Raw genomic sequence first — 21,688 nt, forward strand, 5'->3', positions numbered from 1 at the left:
AAGCTTGTTCTAAGTAGGTGCTTTAGACCACTGAGCCATCTCGCCAGCCCCTGGGCAGTATTTCTTTTGCTTTATTTTTCATAGATTACATACATGTTAGCAATAAAACCCTGAGAGCTCCCTGAGGTACCCAAACTCCTTCTGAGATCTTAATGTCTGATTCCCAGCCTGAAGGATTCAAATTCCGTGGAAAGAATGAAGCTTTAAGAAAGGAAATTTGACCTTTTATAAAAAAGTCAGTTGCTCAGTTGGAACTTAAACCACTTTTTTCTTTGAGACAGGGTCTTGTTATGTTGCCCAGGTTGGTTTGTGACCCTCTTCTCTGAGCTTCCGGAATTACAGGCACACACTACCATGCCTAACTTATAATACAGTTTTCCCAACATCTTTTTTTAATTAGTGCATATTGGTCATACAAATTAATAGGTTTCATTTTGGCAGAGTCATACATAAACATATTTTGATCAGTTTCAACCCCCATCACCCCCTTCATAATACAGTTTCAAACCAGGAAGCACAAGGTCCTGAGTGCAGTTTCCAGTACCCTCCTAAAAAACCAGACCAAAAAAATAATACAGTTTTAAAGAGTTTTCATTATACACACAGTGGGGGTATTTTGTGCATGCTATCATTTCATCATTTTTAATTGACTTACATGGAGAAATATACTATGTATAGACAGACACAAATGGATCAATAAACATTTGTCAGGGCAGGTAGGCTTAATGCTTAAATAATAAAGTGATACCATTTTTGAAATTAGTATATTCATCTCACCACAGGAAGAAACAATGATTGCTCATTCCTGGAGGGAAGTTCTATAATAAATAGGTTATTAAAATTTCAATTAACACTAAAACTTCCAAATGAAACTTTTAATGTTTTGTAAGAGTAAACTCCTATAATCATAAAATTTAGCGTAAGAAGGAATCTTGAGACTTATCTATACTGGAAAAAGAGGATACTTGTAATAAAGTGTAGAGATAATTCCCAGAGTAAACAATACCAATGGTCAAAAACAGTTTATGCTTACAAAACCTTAGAAACATATTAAGTGAAAAAAAGTCAGAACACCCATACTCAGTTATATTTGAAAGCTCAAAAACAAGCAAAATTAAATAAATTATTGCACAAATGAAATATGTATGAAAAAGGAAGTGTTATGGTTTAGATATGAAATGTCCCTTGAAGTTCCTGTGTTGAGGGCTTGTCCCCAGTGCAGGAGTGTTCACAGATGAGGCCTTTGGAAGGTGACTGGGTCATAATTTGATGGCATTATTTGGTGGCAATGAAAACTTAGGAGGTAAGATCTAGTCAATGAGAGTGGGTTCCACCCCCATACAGCTCGGGGGCCTCTAGCTTGTCTTTGAATCCTCCTTCTTTGGCTGTCTCTCTGCTTCTTGGCTACCTCATGAGGTAAGCAGCTGCCTTCTGCCACACCTGCCATGATGTTTCCACCTTGCCACAGGCCTGAAAACAATGGAGTGAGCCAGTGATGGACTGAACCCTCTCAAACTACGAGCCACAATAAATCTTTCCTAAAATTAATTTCTCTCAGGTATCTGTGTTATAGAGATGGAAAGCTGACTAACATATAGGGAATGGAAAAATAAAAAACAGAAAGTCTAAAAACTATATATTACATACCTGTGAGGCAGTACAGATGGCTTGGAAAGGATTACATAGGTGGGAGCAACAGGAAAGGAATGTTCTGACTCCAGTGTTTTATGATGGTTCCATTACTTTTTATTTTTTAAATATCCTTTTTTTTTTTTGATTTTAGGGAAGAGTCTATAGGGTGTTCAGGGTCTTACTGCTAGATTGGACTTGTAGTGATCTGCCTGTTTATAGCCTCCCAAGAGCTGGGATTACAGGCGCGCATTATCGTGCCCAGTCTCAATTGCTGTCTTAGCATGCCCCTGTGCCTGCTTGCAGGTGCTTTAATCTGCTGAGCTATTTGGCCAGCCCTTAATATCCTCTAACAAAAGTGTTACATATTTTCTTTTTTATATAGCAAATATTAAATAATTTATATGTTCAAATAATTCTAGGCTTCTAAATGCAAAGTTTTAATTTTGTCCATTAAAATGAGAAATATCAAGTTCACAGGTGAAATGAAGCTTTCTGAGAATAATTTGGTAGTATATATGAAATGACTTTACATTTTGTAGCCAGTGGGCTTGGGATGTAGTTCAGTGGTAGTGGTGAAACTTGCATTTAGCATGTGTGAAGCCATGGATTCCATACCCAGCATGTGTGCACATGTATGTGCATGTGTACACACAAATATGTAGCCAGGAGGATGGCAGAAGAGGCAGGCAGACTTCATTCTCCCAGAGACATTGACTTAACAATAATACATGGTCTAAAACCTTTATGAAAACTCCAGAAACTACTTCAGAGGCTAGAATATCTAAGCAAGCTCAAAGCTAAGAACAAGTATGGAAAGCTCTTTCATGTACAGTATGTCAGCTCCTTACCCAAGCTAGCACGGGACAAAAAGGCCAAGTCACAGCTTCTCCCTTGGCAAGAAAAGGGAAAAGTGGAACATACAGCCAACATCTGGATTTTTCACTTCTCTGTGAATTCCCAAGAAGCTGCTACACTCTGGGTACTTGGTGGTTGGTAAGAACAAAAGCAAGCTCTGTATCTTGCTTCAGGCTAGAATGCCACAGATGGATGCCAGCATGGCCCATGTGAGTAGGAGCTTATGGGTTTTCATTGGAAGGGAAAGAAAAGAGTGGGATGTAAGTCAAACGTTAAGGCTTTTCCCCCCATAATTTTATTGAGAGACAAATAATACTGAGACAGTTTCAAATCAAATTGGTAGGACAGTTTCAATAATTAACACATTGCATACTGTCTTCCTAGTGGTTAATTGCTGTACAATATGCGGACATGATATCCTATTTACAAACACTATTAGAACAAATCCCTCTATTCATTAAGAGAATGTAACTAGATATCTATCCTAACCATTTTTAAGGCTTTTGATGCTGCTGATGAACTGATATCTACCTCATCTGATCAGGCAAACACAAGCTGAGTCATCACACTAGATCTCCCTTACAAGAATTGCCGGTGTGGTACCATACATCTGTAATTCCAACACTCTAGGAGGCTCAGGCAGCAGAATCACGAGTTCTAGCCCAGCTTGGGCAACTTAATACCTTAGTGAGATTCTGCATCTGAGTGAAAATTAAAAATGGATTGGGAATGTAGCTCAATGAGAATGCCCTGGGGTCAATTCCCACTACAGCAAACAAAACCAAAACCAAAAACTATACACTAGTAGGGATCAAAACCAAGGTGTTTCATATGCTAGGCAAGCACTGAATCACTGACCTACATTCTTGGCCCAAAAAGAATAAAATATTCAGGAACAAAGGTAACAAAGGAGGTGAAAGATGCATTCATCAAACCTGTAAAATATTACTGAAAGAAATTAAATATGACAAATAAATGGTAAGGACTCTGGTGTCATGGGTTGGAAAATTTTACACTGTTAAAACATCTATCCATCCAAACCAACCTAGAAAGTTAATCTTTAAAATTTCTATGGAATTTTTTTCAGAAACAAAAACAAATATATCCCTCTGGTCATGGTGCCATGTATGTATAATCTGAACACTTGGGGAGGCCTATGCAGGAGGATCACAAGTTCCAGTCTTGCTTGGGAAATGTAATGACTTTGTGAGACCCTGTCTCTAAATGGCAGATAGATAGTTAGGTAGGTAGATAGGGAGGTAGGTAGGTAGGTAGGTAGATGAATGGATGGATGGATGGATGGATGGATGGATTGATGGATGACTGGTTATACAGCTCAATACAAAAGTAATGGGTTCAATCCCCAGTGCAGAAAAAAAAAAAACAACAACCCACCTAAGAAAGCACAGAATATCAAAGGACAATATCAAGAGTCAAAACAATCTTAAGAAAGAAAAGCAAAGTTGCAAACTGTGTACTTCCTGCTTTCAAAGCCTATCACAAAGGTGCAGTATCAAACAGTGTGGGGGCTGGTGAGATGGCCAGTGGTCTAAAGCACCTACTTAGAACAAGCTTAGCAAAGCACAGACACCGCGTCAATCCCCCAGCACCACATGCCAGCCAGCCCCGCCCCCTGGTGGGCTGAGCTGGCCACACACACACACACACACACACACAAAAAAAAAAATAAATAAATAAATAAAAATTAAAAAAAAAAAAAACAACAACAGTGTGGTGCTAGAAGCAAGACCAGAATAGAGGGCCAATGGGACAAAACAGAGCCCACTGATTTATCTGATCAAATAGTCTCTGACAGATGCCGAGGTCCCACAATGGGAGTACAGCCTTTTTAACCAACAATGATAGGAAACCAGACATCCACATGCGAAAGGATCAGGCTGGACCCTGCCCTAATACACATAAAAAAGCTAACTCAAAAAAGGGAAAAGACCTAAGTGTAGCACATAAAATGAAGAACCTCCTAAAAGAAAACATAGCAAAAAGCCATCATGACATTGGTTTAAGGGATTATTTCTTGGCCATGATACCAAAAGCACATATAAGAAAAGCAAAAATAGACAAATGAGAGAATATCAAACCTCTGTGCAGTAAAGGAAACAAATCAACAGGTCAATTCTTACTGAGTGGGAAAAAAAACTCTGCACAGCTTATGTCTAAGAAGGAGCTGATACCCAGAATTCCTAAAACTCAACAACAAAACAATCCAACTAAGGCTGGGCAAAGGGCTCAAATTTGTTCATTAAAATTCAATTTTAAAATGAAGTGCATAATACACTTACTTGAATAACGAAAATAAGAAAAATGTAATTCCTTATTTGTATCTTTAACACCACGTATGGTGCTTTAAATTCCATTGGACGTGAACTGTGCTCCTTCTCAGCAGCTTACACTGTTCCACACCTGGCAGAGCAAGAGTAGACCTGGCTGCTCCTTCAGGGACTTTACAGCCTGGGGGTGACTTTTACCTTAATTATTTATTACAAACGATTTCCATGATGTCACACCCACAACACATTTCAAAGAGCCAATAAAAATATGTGCATTTCTTACATTTTTCTCCTTTTATTGACTTCTTTACACTTTTCAATAAACATTATTTGTTTAGAGAAATGTAAAAAGGAATCACACTGCATAATTACTATCACACACTGCACTCTAGTTGCAACTGAGATTATTTTGTGAAATTATTTCATCTCAGGAAGTTGCTATGGTAGGTGATTCAAGTCTTTGGGCCTCCCACAGGCAAGGTAACCTCCCTTTACAATCAGCTCAGGATGCCTGATGCTGGCTCTCACAGGGAGGACACAGGCCTGCAGTAACCACCATAGGGTGACACAGCTGTGGGGAACATAATTACACTTGGAATTATTTCCAGTTGGACTTTATGCTTCTGATTACAAATAATGTGATCAATATGTGTGTAAGTGCTTCTTCATTTGAATCTGATTATTTCTTTAAAATAAGTTACTATTAGAGGTTATAGACATTTTAATGGGCTTGGTGAATGTTTTGAAACATCACAGAAGGGTCTACTACTTAACTGGGGGGCATTCAGTTTATAATGAATGCTCAGTTCATCTCATCCTTATTATTCTTGAGAGCTATCATTTAAAACCAAATCATTGCTACTTTATAGGTTAGTGTACATTTCTTCAATTACTCATGAGGCTGCACACTTGACCACCATGTATAAGAGGACAAATTATGTCCCCTCTTTGACCTCCTCACAACCCACTCCTTGAATCACTGGAGGATGATGGTTGGCTCTGAGTATGGACTGAGACTACTTTCTTTAGGGCTCACAACACTATTTTTGCTGAAAACTCCACTAGCTTTTCTTAGTCACCAAGTCACAGTTAATAATTGGTCAATAGTCCTCTTCTCTTTCTCTTAAACTCAGAAGCCAGTATCCCCTCTCCAGCCTGAGCACAGAGGACTGAACCCATGGCCTTCTCACTGTGCTACACTTATAGGTCTTTTACTTATTTTTATTCTGAGACAGGGTATTGCTAAAATGTTAAGCTGCCTAGGCTGGGCTGGAACTTATGATTCTCTTGCCTTACCTCAAGGACTGCACCTTAATTTTTTAGAAGTTACTTTTTGGGGCTGGCCAGACAGCTCAGTGGACTAAAGCGCCTACTTAGGCAGAGCTCAGCAGCTGGGGTTCAATCCCCAGCCTGCTGTGCCGGCCCCATCCCCCAGGGTGTGCTGAGACTGAGGCTGAGACTGGGCATGCTGGTGCATACCTTTAATCCCAGCACTTGGGAGGCTGAAAACAGGAGAATCACATGGGTCTGATCTGTGTAGTGAGACCCTGTAGGCCCTGTACTAAATATATTAAAAAAAAAAAAAAAAAAAAAAAAAAAAAAAAAAAAAAGGAAATTATAAAAGTTACTTTTTGGTCTCTTTCATTCCCAAGATGGTATATAATTCAACATTTACTGAGATGAAACTAATCAGGAAGATCTACTGTCATTCCCTAAGAATGTAGAGGTTTTTTTTTTTTTTTTTTTTTTTTATCTAGAAACGAATGGCACCTTTGAGATCTTTGGTATCAATCTATTGTCTAATTTACTTCTAGGTACTGGTTAAGCCTGACTAAAAAGTGACCTATCCTCTTTTTAAGAGGCAGCTGACCTCCATTAAGGCTACTGCCTTCCAAGATTTAGGGGCAGCATACCATGACGCCCTCCCAACCTGACCATCTAAGAAAGTGATGGCTCCATCATCTCCACTGATACTATTCTCACATAATTTTACAAGGACTGTTACTGGGACTGAGTCTAACCTGGCAAATTTCAGCTCACTCTTACACTGTTACAGCAGTGAATCTCAGTTTGACTTCACCATGCAAGCCTCCTCCTTTTGATCCAATTATATTACTACCAGCAAAACAGGGTCAGAGACAGATCAGAACCGGAAAAGCTGCCCCTGACAGCCACTGCAACAGGGTATGGTGATTGTGGAGGGGTTTAGTGAAGATCTAAGTGAAGGAGACAACCGATTGAGTACTTTTTACAAATCATAGTTCACATCTGAAATGCTTAAAATGATACCTGGCACATGCAGAGGATGTGGGAGGAGAGGCTGGGAGGATCCTGGTATTTACTGAACACCTACTGTAGTCAGGAAATGACAAATACTTATTTGTTGAAAAAAAGGCATAACAGTAGACAGGGGGAAAAAGGGAACAACTGACTGATAAATGTGTTTGTGTGTATGTATGTACATACAGAGGTAAATGCAAAACATGTATTTGTGTATATTTTTCAGATACATGTAATATCTATTTTATAGATATATGTGTGCATATACACATGTATATGTGTATATATGTATATATTTGTAAAAGTTTTACATTTAATTCTCTCTGCTTTTAGTAATTTGTCTCTGACATCCAAAAGAGGAGCATCATATTTTTTTTACCCATCAAGAAGAACTAATTTTGATTAATTGGTACACTCTCAGTTCTACTTTAGATCAAGGACACACGTAACTGAAAGATGACCATGTATTAAGGGGCATGAGGGCAGATGTACAGACATGAATCACTTAAACAAAGAAAAGGTAACTAGCTTGCAGTGCTCTCAAATCCAGTGTATCCTTGGCAAAGAATTAAATACATTGATCAATGTAATTGTGCTACTTTTACATTTATAGTTTAGAATCTAAATCTTCAAAAATCAAATAAAATGAAGAATACTGCAAATATTTTTTACTAAAAGCATTAGCAGAATATTCAGCTTTCCAAATCAGTAATTTCAAAGACCAAAAGTCATTTTTTATATATACTATCTAGGGGCCAGGGAGATGGCTCAGTAGAATAAGTGCTTGCCTGGCAAGTGCAAGGGCCTGAGTTCAATGCCCAGTTCCTCAAAAAAAAAAAAAAAAAAAAGAAAGAAAGAAACTGTAAAGTATAATATCTAGTATTTGCATTTACAAAATTATACTCTTTAGTGACCCAGAGGTATAGTACTTTCATGTATGGATAATGTGAGCTGGAAGTGTTAGGAAAGGCAGCAAGAATGACAAACTTAAGGTCAGACAATAACAGTGCTAGGTGTTGGGGTAGATGAGGATCTCAGCTGTGCTGTGTCCTCCTTTGTCATTCAGGAACAAGAACAAGAGGCCCATTGCCCCTGCCTGAGTGGAACTATTATAGGAGCTTTCCCTGCATGAACTCTTCTCTCAATAATTCTACTGGGAGGTCTTATTTTCACTCTTAATATATTGATGAGGAAACTGTGATGAGGACTCAGTAATTTGCTTGAGTTCCCTTAGAACGTGGGAAGTTGGCAAAGGGTCCAAGACCCTGATTACCAAGTCATGAACTGACCAGTGATGTCCAACACTGGGCACAGGTGGATGGGCTGAGGGAAGGTGGGTGCTGTTGGAAACAAGCCCGTGCACACTCAGTGCTGACAGGCTCTGGGATAGCTGGGTTGTGAACAGCTAAGATGGCTTTAAAACGACCTCACTGTCATAGAATCTTACTCTTCACTTTGTCACTTGATCAGACAGCCATAGCCAGTGTTTTGATCATAAGGACAATCCCTTGGTTCTACTTCTTATTGCCAAGAATACACACAGAGAATTTGGCTTAGAGCAGGGATTGGCAAATCACAGTTTGTGGGCCTAACCTAGTGCCCACATTTTTATGTATACATCCAGCAAGCCAAGAATGATCTGCATATTTTTAAACAGAAGAACAGCAAAGAATATTTATTGACACATGAAAATTTTATGACATTCACATTTCAGTGTCCAAAAATTATGTGACACACCCAAATTTTATTCACTTACATAATGTCTATAGTTGCTTTCATGATACAAAGGCAGCAAGGCACTGTCCCAACAAACAACATGGTCCTTGTGCTCGTCTATCTACTAGCTGGCCCTTTACTGAAAAAGTGTTCCTAACCCTGGCTTGGAGAGTCACTGAGTCAGATCAGGGACACCAGAAGAGCACACAGAAATGGTGTATTAATCTCCTTCTGCCTCCCTGTCCCCGTTTCTTTCTCTCTAATACTGGGATTGAACCCCAAGAGCACTGAGCCACATCCTTACACCTTTTAAAAAAGTCTAAGTTGCTCAGGCTGGCCTTGAACTTGTGATCTTCTTGCCTTAGTTTCCTGATTAACTGGGGTAACAGGGGTATACTCTGTTAGTAGATTTCTGAGAAGCCTTTTTTGGGGGTATGTACATGCTGCAAGGCAGTCAGACACTATGGAGTCCAGCTGTCTCCTGTTTCTGTCTGCATACTCGTCAGCTTTAATTAAGGTATAGGGGCATCCTTTGAGTGCCTGCTCTTTGCCAGTGGCTCTTGTGTCTTTATCCCTTGTGGACACAAGGCATGACTTCTTCACTCTGTGCTCGTGACACCATGATGGCCCAATGAAGCCACAGAAAGGTGTTTTAGTCAAAGAACCCACTTGCTCTTAGACTACAATCTTAATAATAATAATAAAAAAAACCCGGGTTACAACATACTTTATAAAAGACACGTGCCTCAAAAGGTTGGCTGTAAAGTGAATTTCTGTTCACTGAGTCACAGTATCCCAACTTTCATCATAAAATTACTTTCAGTATAAAACAGACATTTTCATAGGAAAAGTCTATACTTAAGACATTATAAAAATAACACTCAAGAATGCAGCAAGCCATTAAAAACTCATACAGAGAGAACAAAAAGCAAATTTAAAATGAAGACTTAGTAATCTGTACTCAAGTCATAGAAAACCACTATCATGCCACGGTGGAAAATGCCACATGGCAAGCATGCTGACATCTGGAGGACACACATGAGAAGCAGATGTGTTCAGTAGACTTCCTGGCCTTTTGACAACAGACAAGAACGGAGTTTTTCCTGTCTCAGTTTATCCGAACTGTAGAACATAGTTCTCTTTTGTATGCTGACTTTCAGTGTAGCTTGATTTCTTTTTCCGAGCACACTGATGTTTGACTTTGAGTTGCTAAAACTGGACTCTCAAAGTCTTCTTTTAAAAGGGCAATATATTTTTACTTGAAGTAGTTTAAATAAGTTTACTTCATTTTAAATTAATTTTGTAAATATAACGTACTGAAAATCTTGGCATGGTTGAAATTCTAAGGCAAGTATTTTTCTTTTCAAGTAATGATAATGAGAGCTACATTTACACAGCCTTCAGGAAGGGCCCCACCATGTAGGGGCTCACTACAGGGGCTGTGTCTGTAATTTGTATACACCTAAGTGAGGCTTCCCAAGGTGAAACCCTGAAGTGACAGCACCAGCCTGTGAGGCCACAGCTGAGTGACTGGGCATCTAGCAATGGTGATAAAAGTGCCACTGACTTTTCAGGTGTATTCTGTGGCACTGATTCTTGGCACTATCTCACTGGTACTACAAACCTGTATGTCTAGAGTGGTGCATGGGCAGGGACAGAACTCTCCCCACAGCACCTGGCAGGCACCACCGTGAGGACTGAGGTACAGGCACAGGAGGCTACAGGGTACCCTCAGAGGGTCTCCAAGAGCAGCCACAGTCTGTTCACCCATATTTCCACGTTAGGCCAGTCTCAGTGCCTATACTAGGGAAGGGGAAAAGGAGGCCAAGACCACCAGTGCTGGACAAGTGTGGGTGCAATCAGCACATCATCATCCAAGGCCTTTACACACAATGGCAGGAGGAAATGACACCACACACCAGAGGTCTTAGGATGTCAGGAACAAAAGGTAAAGGGCAGGAGGGGGAAATCAGTAAGCAAGCACCCAGAGAGGGACTTGTTCAGTGCCAAGGAACCGAGCAACATGAAACCCTGCTGGAAAATGTCTCAGCGGCACTAAATGTCTGCTAGCAAATCCCTACATGGGAGAACAAAGCTCACTTGTGCACCATGGCTGGCTATTTGCACTGGCCTGAAACAGGCTGGATGAGAGAAGGGACAACTGAATAAAACTAAAGGAGTAGCAGTGGGGAGGCCTGGGCAAGGGGGGACTTTTCAGCAGACAGGCCTCTGCCTCTGACACTGGTGTCACATGTCTGGTCATCTTCTTACCTCTTCTGCATTGGGGGAAGCCTTCACTTTTAATTTTGAGAGACCTCAGATTTATAGAATACCAGGAAGGGCCACCAGAGAGGCTGAGCAATTCTTCCAGTCAGAAAATCTTGACCTTGGTAACTTTTGGCACACTCTGGCTTCTCCAATGTTTTTGAGGGGAGATGTTAAGGTCTCCCTGGTGAAAGGGGCTCTGTCTGCCTCCCCTGGGCCCAAGGCTGTATGTTCTCAGCACAGCTCTAGGGAGATCTCAGAAGCTTACAAATGACCAGGGAGGCTCTGAGAAATCAACAGAAGGTTGCTGACTTGGGAAAGGAACTGACTGGTTATCCTGTACTTAAAATTTTGAGAAGTAGAGTGTCTTTGCAGATAAAGGAAGCTGGTCTTGAATTGTAACACATAATTATCATGTCCCTAAGGGCTACTCAGGACAATTACACCTCATAGAGATACTCAATTTTTTTTCCTGTATTTTAGGGAAGGGTCTACAGGGTGTTCAGGGTCTCACTACCAGATCAGACTTGTGATCTGCCTCTTTACAGCTTCCCAAGAGCTGGGATTACAGGCGCATACCACTACATCCAGCCTCAAGTGCCATCTCAGTGTGCTCTAAGGGCAGGGCCAGCATGGCAGGCCTGGGGATCGAACCTGCCTGCAAGCGCTTTAATCCGCTGAGCTATTTGGCTGGCCCTGGGACACTCAATTTTAAGAGAGTTACACTTTTTCTGCTTCCTGTGAACAAGCAGCAACAAGCTGATCTGGGGAACCATCTAAGTTTCCTTTAACTAATGTTAAAGCCCTGTCTGACTTGACTGTACCATTTTTGTTGTAGATTCATAATTTCTCATTTGCAATTCCAAATTCTTAAATGTTCTGAAAGCTTGTTTTTTTAGGGGCAGTATGTGAACTTCCTGCAGATAAAATTAGGTTCAGTGTGAAGCGATTTCTGGTCATTATTGCTCCTTACTGTGGATCTTCATGTGTAACAATGAATTAATAAAAATGTTTGACTCTGAGGTACTATGCATGGGTATCACAAGATCTATGGCAAATGTGCTATATTATTTTTCTTTTTTTTAAACATATTTAGTGCAGGGTCTATAGGGTCTCACTACACAGATTGGACTTTTTGTGATCCTCCTGTTTTCAGCCTCCCAAGCACTGGGATTACAGGCACGCGCCCAGTCTCAATTGCAGTCTAAGTGCGCCCTGGGGGCGGGGCCGGCATGGCACGCCAGGGATTGAACCCTGGTCCCTGCCTCTGTCTAAGCAGTCACTTTAATCTACTGAGCTATCTGGCCAGCCTCCCCCCCCCCTTTTTTTTAAAATTACTTTTCTATACTCTAAAACATTCTAAATTCTATAGCCTACTAGGTCCAAGAGGTTTTGGATGAGGAGCTGGTGGCCTGAATAGCTGTCTCTTGGTTAATGAAGAACTTCTAGGTCAGATATCTCAGACTTAAGACTCAGCTCAATCCAACCACAGATGGTCAAATGGTCCATTAAAGCAGGAGCTGGAGGGTGGAAAGGGTGAAGCATGTGATGTCTGGGCTGGGGGCAACAAAGGGATAGCAGCATGCATTAGGACTCTGGGAGACTAGGAGGTAGACAGGGTAGACTGTCTCTGGTACTTTTGGGACTCAATTCTCTTAGTTTCTTAAGTTCTGGCTCCTGTAACCTAGGGTGAACAGGCCAGCAGTGGGAGGTTTAGAGGTAGAGCTGGGTTGGCTCTTGGGAATCCATCTGCCTGGTTAGAGCTAGGTGCCACTGAGCTTGTAGCTGCATAAACATGTATTGCAAACAAAGCTCCTTCTAGCCCTTGGAAAGTTAGAAAACATACACATATCTATACCAAGGCAGCCCTTGCAGTAGCATTGGAAACGTGTGTATCTATCTTTCTAACTAGATTCTAATTTCCTTCAGTGCAGGAACTATGTCTTCCTCATCCCATCTGGCATGCTGTACACATCCAGTAGGTGCAGTGAACAAGAGGAAGCTAGACCTGCCTGAAATAAGAGTTGCATTTTCCTTTGTCTTAGCTCTAGGTCCATTACAGAAAGCAGCTCTGCAGGCACATGGAGCTGGGTCACAAGTGCGGTCACAAGTGTATAGATGTAGTAGGTGTACCTATAGATCCCAACTTAGCATTTTTTTTCAATTAGTATCTTTAACACCCACCAAATTTTTAATAAGTTTAACTTATACTACCCATTTTGGTTGATGGGAAAAAGATGAAAACTTAGTAAAGCACCTTAATGAGAATGATGCTACACAGTCAGAATCAAGCACTTTAGAATCACCTTAAGCCTACACATGTATATGGATGGTCCAAGTGTGTACATGGCTATGCACAGGACAGAGACCTGAACCACATTTTCTGATTCCTAGACTGTCTTTGGGTCGATTTCAAGTCAGACTAAGGCATTCTGTGAGACAGTCCTACTTCTCATGGAATTCCTTCAATGGAAAATTTTAAAATGTAACAGAGTAAAACCTCATTGGTGTGCTCATCTACATTTGGTCTTACTTGATTAATTAATCCATCAATTAGTAGAAACATGTTATTTAAGAAATACAATATGATATCCTTAAAAACATTCATATATGTGTCAGAACAACTGCTTACCAAATTAGAGTAAGTGAGGTTTTACTATGTATGACACAAACATATGAAGGACACTTGGATCACTTTGTGATGTTTCTAGACATCTGCCAAGGCCAACACCGCAGGGCAGGGGACACTTACCACTGCCATCACTACCTTCTCTTTTGCCACGGGAGCTCCCACTGCCATCTCTGCTCGACTTTATGCGCTAGAGTAGTAAGAAAACAGATTTACAAGAATAATCAATATTGCTTCAAAGCTGCTCTAACCAAAGGCTGAATGCTAACATAATGTTACTAAGTAATCCTTACAACTAATTCATCATCATCTGACAGTTGATTCTTCAGGAAAAAAAGATGGAAGGAAAAGGTTCAAATCATTCCATCTAAGACAAATGACATTTCCACTCATAAGTGTTTACACAACTCAAAATCAGAAAGTGTTTCCTTGATGTGAAGCCTCAGGCTTGAAACAACAGTCTAAAGCAGAGGTCAGAGAGGAGAGGAAAGAAATCTACAAAAAGTCCTGTCTCACTCCCAATCTATATTAGTTGGATCTTATCTACTAAAGGGTTAAAAAAATAAACTTTTAAAATTGAACTTCTAACATAAAGGCACTAGAAAAATATTTACAGTCTATCCAACAGTTTACTGTCTTAGATCCAAACCCATTTTCAAAGCATAAGAAGTATATTCTGATATTCTTAGGTTACTTGGCACATTGTGTGGTTCTTCTGTGTTATATCTGTCAGAATTTTTTGTGTTGGGGCCAGGGAGATGGCTCAGTAGAATAAGTGCTTCCCTGGCAAGCGCAAGGGCCTGAGTTCAATCCCTGGTTCCGGAAAAAAAAAAAAAAAAAAAAAAAAAAAGTTTTTCTGTGTTAACACTGAATCTGCCTGCAAGGCATTCTGTCAAATCTTACTATGTATGCTGGTTGATTTACAGTAATACAGGGTGGTTAGTACATAGAGATAGACAGCTTTGGATAGACATTTGTGAGTTAAAACTTCTTAATGTAGATGTTTTATTTAGATCATCCATATAGTTAGTTCAAAGTGCAAGTTATTAACTCCCACCACCTTGAATATTTCCCAAACATTCGTAAATTATCAGGACACGTTTGAGGTTATTAACACTGGTCTTCTAGGAAGAAAAATATTCATTTCAATAGTTCAAGGCTCATTTCTGTAAAGTGAAATACTGTACTCTAAAACTGAGGACTCTCAAACATTACATAAACATGGCCAAGTTTTCTTATTTAAAAAAAAAAAAAAAAAAAAAACCTCCCCTGAAACTCCATTTTTCTCCCTGCTTTCATACACAAAAGAAATTCTTAAAAAGATATAACAAAGTAAGAATGTAAACATATAGCATCTACCATCTCCTAGCCCCACCAGTGCCCCAAGGCCCTTGCCCCACCCACCTCTTCCCCCACTCCAGCTTGTCAAGAGACACCTAAACCTGGGTGGCTTCTGCAGCTGTCCTCTTTCCTAACCCACACTTAGGGCACTGGAAAAAAAAAATCAGTGTGCCCAGGGCACATTGACCCCAGGGCTTCGCAGCAAGCTCCCTGTATGGGCCTATGCTCCACATTCTGTTGTCCTCTTTGCAGATGTCTGTCCTACGTGCTTTGGGAATCAGAAGCAGCGGCAGTCCCTAGAAATGAGACAGTCCTCCCTGTCCACCAGGCCTTCCTCTGCATCCTCTTACATTGGGCACCTGTGGTCAGGCCCTGCTCTGCTGGCTCCTCTTGTCTCCCTCATCATCTCGCTGTGAGCAGTGTAGTTCTCCATCCTCTCCGCCAACCCAGCACTTGTCTGCACTCACCAATGAATTTCACCAGAGCAAGCCTCACATTCCAACTGCTATAATAAATGCTGCAATGATTTTGTACAGAAGTTACAGAGATGGCAACTTCAAAAGTAAAACCAAAACAATGGGTTGATACATTTTTCAAAGAAATAGGATCTACCGGGCCTCAATTAACAGTTTATGCATTTACTGGGTAGAGATCTGATCAGCAGTGTTTCTAGGCTGGACTAAAGTTCTTCCTTTGCAGAAGCACAGTATAGTAAACCCTCAAGCCAAAAGAGCCATGTGGACAGCAGTCTGTCCAGGTGATGGGTCTGACTCCTGGGCCTCCCCAGGGGTGACTGGGCTGGCCTGGGAACTGCTCTCTTATCAGGTGGGTAAGAGCTCAAGGGGCCCAGGTTGAGCCCAGAGGGATGGAGGGAAACCAGGAGGGGGCATTGCAGTAGGTCAGGCAGAGTGAAAATTAGAGGAGCCATTACATTTATTTATACATAGGCAATTACTCTTAATGACACCCACTGTGTGAATGAAAGAGTTTAGAGTGTTTTAAAGGACACCCAAGAAGTAAGCATATAAAGATCTCGTGTAGGTCGAGGGAGATAGCTCAGTAGAATAAGCACCTGTGTGGCAAGTGCAGGGTCCTGAGTTCAATCTCTGATACCAAAAAAAAAAAAAAAAAAAAAGGTAGATAACTATTGTAGACCTTGCCTGGAGAAAACTGAAAGGATGATCTAGAATTGGTGGAGCTAGAGGTTTAGAGAATTTGGAGGAACCTTATGGAGAAAAGGGACATAAAACTATGAAAATAAGTACAAAAATAAAAGTTGATTGAGAAAGGGACAGTGCAAAGAAGTCCTGTAGCTGAGCTCTATGTACCATCACGGAGCCCCTTGCAGTTCCCCAGGGTACCTGAGGCAGGGATGGCTTCCGGTGGCTACAGAGCCACTGGTCCCGCCCCTGAAAGATCAGGGTCCCCTCTTACACTGATACACCTTGTTATGGCTTGTATCTAAATGTCCCCCAAGCCTTACGTCGTCATAGGTGGGGTTTTTCAGAGGTGGCTGGATCTAGGGTGTGTGATTAAGGCTGGCATTAAGGGCGTGATGTTAGGAATAAAGATGCTCCACCCCGGGTGTGAACACAAAGTGCCTGGAGGGTCGGGAGTCTGGCTGCAATATAAGGGACAGCACGAAGGCCTGCCACCGCTGTCGCTTCCTGCCTTCTGCTTGCTCTACCATATGCTATGGACTGTTTCTCCCCTGCAGTGTCCCCCTGCCATGCCACCCTGCCTTAAAAAGCCAGACAACTATTAACTGAAACCCCTCAGTGAGCTGAAATAAACTTCTCTTTCAACTTGTGGCTGTCAGGTATTTTGTTTCAGCACTAGAAAAAGTAACTACGGCACACCTGATGCATCGCCCATTCAGCTCTAGCACATGGCCAGGCACATTCAAGGAGCACGTCCCATGTTTACTGAACATAGTCATAATGAAGCTGTACCAAGTGGTAGACTAGGTTTTTGAAATACGAAATACCCCATTTTTTCTTTATCTTTTTTTCTTGTGCCTGCCAGGCAAGTGCTTATTCTGCTGAGCCATCTCCCCAGCCCTGTATCTTTTTTCTTAAGAGTTTCAACAATTAACAAAGCTTATAGAAATTTGTACTCATTTAGTATTGTAAACAGACAAGAAAGGACACATTGAAACAATACTAAAGGTTATTCTCATTGCATTAATGTTAAAAATGGAAGGAGATGGCCACCAAAGGGAATATAGAACAGAACCATCATGGTAATCCATACTTACTGACAGGACAGCAGTCCCCATTATTATGCTAAGTAGGAAGTTAATGGCTATAAGACAATATTTTTATAAAACTTTTTGTTTAAAAAGCTCTGCTTTGGGGCCAGGGAGATGGCTCAGTAGAATAAGTGCTTCCCTGGCAAGTGCAAGGGCCTGAGTTCAATCCCCGGTGCTGCCAAAAAATAAAAAATAAAAATAAATAAATAAAATAAAAAGCTCTACTTCACTTCTTTACATATCTTTATTTTAATTAAAAATCACTTACAAAATCTGCCTGAATTCTTAAAAAGAGCATTTATTGTTTCAAAATAACATGGAGTTCCTATTTTGAAAAAATATCAGTTCTTCTTAGGGAAGAAAACAAAGAAGGTATAGAATACAGGAGCAAAGTTAATGCAAGTAAAATAATGGAGCAACCTAAATGAAGAAGAAAAAAAAGTACTTTTCTCCCTATTGAATCTACTTGTGCACATGAGTGAGAGCCCGTAAGCATCACATACTGCTTTTCTGGGACTAGAAGAGTAAAATGAAAACAGTTACAAGGTGCTCAATCCGACAGCTTCTGCAGAATGGGGCTAGCCAATGAGTGTGGAAGCCACTGCTGGCCCAGAGGGGACCAGCCTATCCTCCCGGCCCAAGCCCTGAGCATGAGGGCCAAGGCCTGCATGCTTTTACAGCGATGTGGTTGTGCTGGCTTCGAAGCACACCATCATTTTTTCCAGTTAAAGATTGAGGGGGGGAAAAAAGGTAGTATGAGAGGTACTATTCTATTTTTTATCTTAAAAAAATCATTTATTTATTTATATTTGGTACAGGGTCTCACTATGCAGTTCAGATTCATGGAGATCATCCTGCTTCAGCCTCCTCAGCACTGAGATTACAGGTGTGCACCACCATGCCCAGTCTTGGTGGCCCACTTGCACGCCTGGCACAGCATGTGGTACCAGGGATTGAACCTGGGTCCTTGTGCTTGCCTAGGCAGGCACTTAGACCACTCTATCTCCACAGCCCTAACTGTCCTTACTTTACAAGTGGCAGTGAGATCCAGAATACTAGTGTCCATTTCAGATCACAGAGCTGATCAGTGTTCAAGTCAGAAGTGTCTAGGCCTCTGTTCACCATGCCATGCTTCCATTCTCTAAGTCCTGTTTCTGTCCATTTGAACATGGAATAATACTTGCCACCTAGTTAAGAACTCTTAAATTCTGACTTCAAATTCAAGAGATAACAATTTAAAGTATTTCCTAGTGACTTCAAATCTAAGGAATCCATGCACATGGCCTTTCCTTCCTCTCCTCACATCTCATCTTTTTTATCCACACCTAACTCCAGGGATCCATGCCAAGCCACTCCCTATGCAGGTCCCAGGACTGCCTCAGTGGAGCTGCTCTTCAGCCCTGGGCTCCCTACTAAACACTGGCCTCTGACACCATACAGCCTCCAGGCTCCTCTCTACCTCCCACCGTGCCTGTGCCTCAAGCACCAGAACCAAGGGTGAGGCCTTAGGGAATCCTCTGCAATGCACACGAGATTTGGGGAAATTATGGGGAATAAGGAGCCAATGCAGGGCCATGAGTGAAGCTCTTACAGATCAACAGCCTTCAAGAAAGTAAGTAATTGCTAGGTACTCTTAGTCTACTAAACGTAATCAATACAGATAATCATATTTTGATACCAAGGATATATATTCTATTCTTTTGAGGAATTTTCCCAGTGAAATAATGTATAACATGAACAAAACATTCTTGTAGACTTTATTACATATATAAACAAAAATTTTTGCATTTTTTCATTATAGTCAATTTTAAAGCTATACTTTTATAGGGTCTTAAAATGGACTCTCTTTCCTACTAAAAATATAACCAAAAGGGTTTCTGCCCAACTGAATTGTAAACTTACTTTCATTGCTTTTGGGTAATGACTGGAAATGTGGGTGTAAGTACCAATTATGTTCTATATTAATTCTTAATGTCACATTAAGTCAGTCTGGCCAAAAGAAAGCATTTCTTGAAATTACTTCCTGATTTCTTGGGGTGAGGGCAAGGAGATGGAAAATAATGGAAGAACATTCCTCTTTTGAATAGTTTAAAAACTTGACAAATTTGAGTAAAGTCTTAATTATTAATATATCTTTACTTCGGGGTTAGCAATGAAAATTTTCTGTATAGTGTACTGTTTATTCTCTTTTCTTTTTTCCCTCTTTCTTTGTTCTGGCTAGCTTTCTTTTCATTTTTCTTTTAATTATTTTTATTTTTGGTGGAACCAGGGATTGAACTCAGGCCCTTGTGCTTGCCAGGGAAGCGCTTATTCCATTGAGCCATCTCCTTGGCCCTCTTTTCATTTTTCTGATTTAAAAGTCTTTACTTCCTGCTCTCCCTTTTCACTCTTTTCCACACATATGGTGGAGCACTGATAGATTCCTTGCAGCTAATGTTTTCTTGTTCAGTGATGCAAATGAGCATCTTAAAAACAAACAAACAAACCAAAATCAAAATACCAAAAAACCAACACAACAGCTCTTGTGCTGGGCATGGCAGCAAATTCCTATAATCCCAGTACTTTGGGAGTTTAAGGCAAAAGGATCACAAGGTCAAGTCTAGCCAGGGCAATTTAGCAAGATTCTGTCTCAAAATAAACAAGCACAGCACTCCCCAAATTCAAACTCCCTGGATGGGTTTATTTTCCTTTTTTAAGTCTAAACAGATCTTTTTCTTTTTAAAACAATTTTTAAAAATCTATGGCTTGATTCAGTTTATATCTACTTCTCTCTCTCTCAACTTAAGTCAGATTCTCCATGTTGACCTGGTATTTAATCATCTGTAATATGGTACTTTTGGGGCATAAGGTCTGAATGCTTCCCAAATCTCACTGAGTATAACAATTTCACATCCACCCCCACACACATATAAAAAGCAATGGACAGAATAGTATGTACAATGATACAACTAAGGCACAACTAACAATGAGGAATTTAAATTAATTGTAACCTACAAAAACTGGGATAATCAAGTCTAAGATTATTTAAAGGGGATGTTTTTCTCTTTACCTCTCAGATCCATTGCCAAGGAGTCCCTGGCATCAGTGTTTACTGAAACTTACAATGAGAGTCCTTGTGAAGCTGGGCCCCCTGGGTGAACACGTGTAATCTCAGCACTATGGGAGGGTGAGGCACAAGAGTCACAAGTTCAGGACCAGCCTGAGGAATTTCACAATTAACAAACCCTGTCTAAATATTTAAAAAGGGGTGGGATGTAGCTCAGTACATTGGTTCTGGGTTCAGTCCCCACCCCCAAGTACCACAAAAAGAAAAAAATAGATCTCTTTTGAATAACATCAAGAATCAACAAATGAGACTTAAAAAGCTTAAATTAAATAAAAAAGCTTCTACATTGCAAAGGAAACAACAGAATGAAGAATCTATAGTGGAGGAAATCTGTGCTAGCTACTTCTGAGAGAAGATTAAATTCTAAAGTGCAACAAAAACTCTTAAAAATTTAACCCTCATAAAACAATAAACTCAATAAAAAAGCTGGCAAATAAACCAAATAAGATACTTCTTTCGGGAAGTTCAAACGGCCACATGTTCAACAACTCTAGCCAACAGGAAAATGCAAATTAAAACTACATTACAATTCCATCTCACTCCAGCCAGAATGGCTATCAAAAACACAAAAATCAGTGTACAAACACTATGGAAAGCACAATGGAGATTCCTTAAAAGACTACACATAGAAATATCATTTGATATATGGGGGATATCATAGAAATACCATTTGATATTGGGGATATATGCCTCAGAGAATTAAAGACAATATTATACATGATATCAAGTATATCCATGTTTTTAATAGCACAATTTCCAACAGCTAAGCTGGGGGAATAGTCTAGATGTCCATCAACAGAATAATGGATGAAGAAAATGTGGTGTTTATATACAAATGGAACACGACTCAGCTAGAACAAAATAATATTATTACGGTTGGCCAGATAGCTCAGTGGATTAAAGTGCCTGCTTAGGCAGACACAGGGACTGGGGTTCGATCTTTAGTGTGCAGTACAGACCCCACCCCCAGGTCGCACTAAAACTGTGATTGAGACAGGGCCTGGTGGTGTATGCCTGTAATCCCAGCACTTGAGAGGCTGAAAACAGGAGGATCAGTATGAGTATGATCTGTTTAGTGAGATCCTATAGACCCTGAACTAAATACAAACAAACAAACAAAGAAAAACAACAAAAAACAAAACAAAACAAAAAAACCAAAACTGTCATTTGAGGGAAACTGGATGGAACTAAAAACTATCATGATAAGTGAAAGTAGCTAGATTCAGAAAGGTAAGTATTGTACATTTTCTCTTAGAGGAGAAACAAAGAAAGAAGAGAGAGAGAGAGAGAGAGAGAGAGAGAGAGAGAGAGAGAGAGAGAGAGAG

General features: G+C 40.4%; 1 protein-coding gene across 1 annotated transcript in view; it reads right to left on the reverse strand.

Moving 5' to 3' along the window:
* Positions 1-21,688, reverse strand: part of Ift88 (intraflagellar transport 88) — a 125,239-nt gene that overhangs the window by 2,364 nt on the left and 101,187 nt on the right. The window contains exon 23 of the mRNA XM_023699165.1: positions 13,789-13,855. Coding sequence (XP_023554933.1) covers positions 13,789-13,855 — 67 coding nt within the window. The remainder of the gene's footprint in view (positions 1-13,788; positions 13,856-21,688) is intronic.

Source organism: Octodon degus, unplaced genomic scaffold (genome assembly GCF_000260255.1).
Source record: "Octodon degus isolate 3935 unplaced genomic scaffold, OctDeg1.0 scaffold00111, whole genome shotgun sequence".
Classification (NCBI taxonomy): Eukaryota; Metazoa; Chordata; class Mammalia; order Rodentia; family Octodontidae; genus Octodon; species Octodon degus.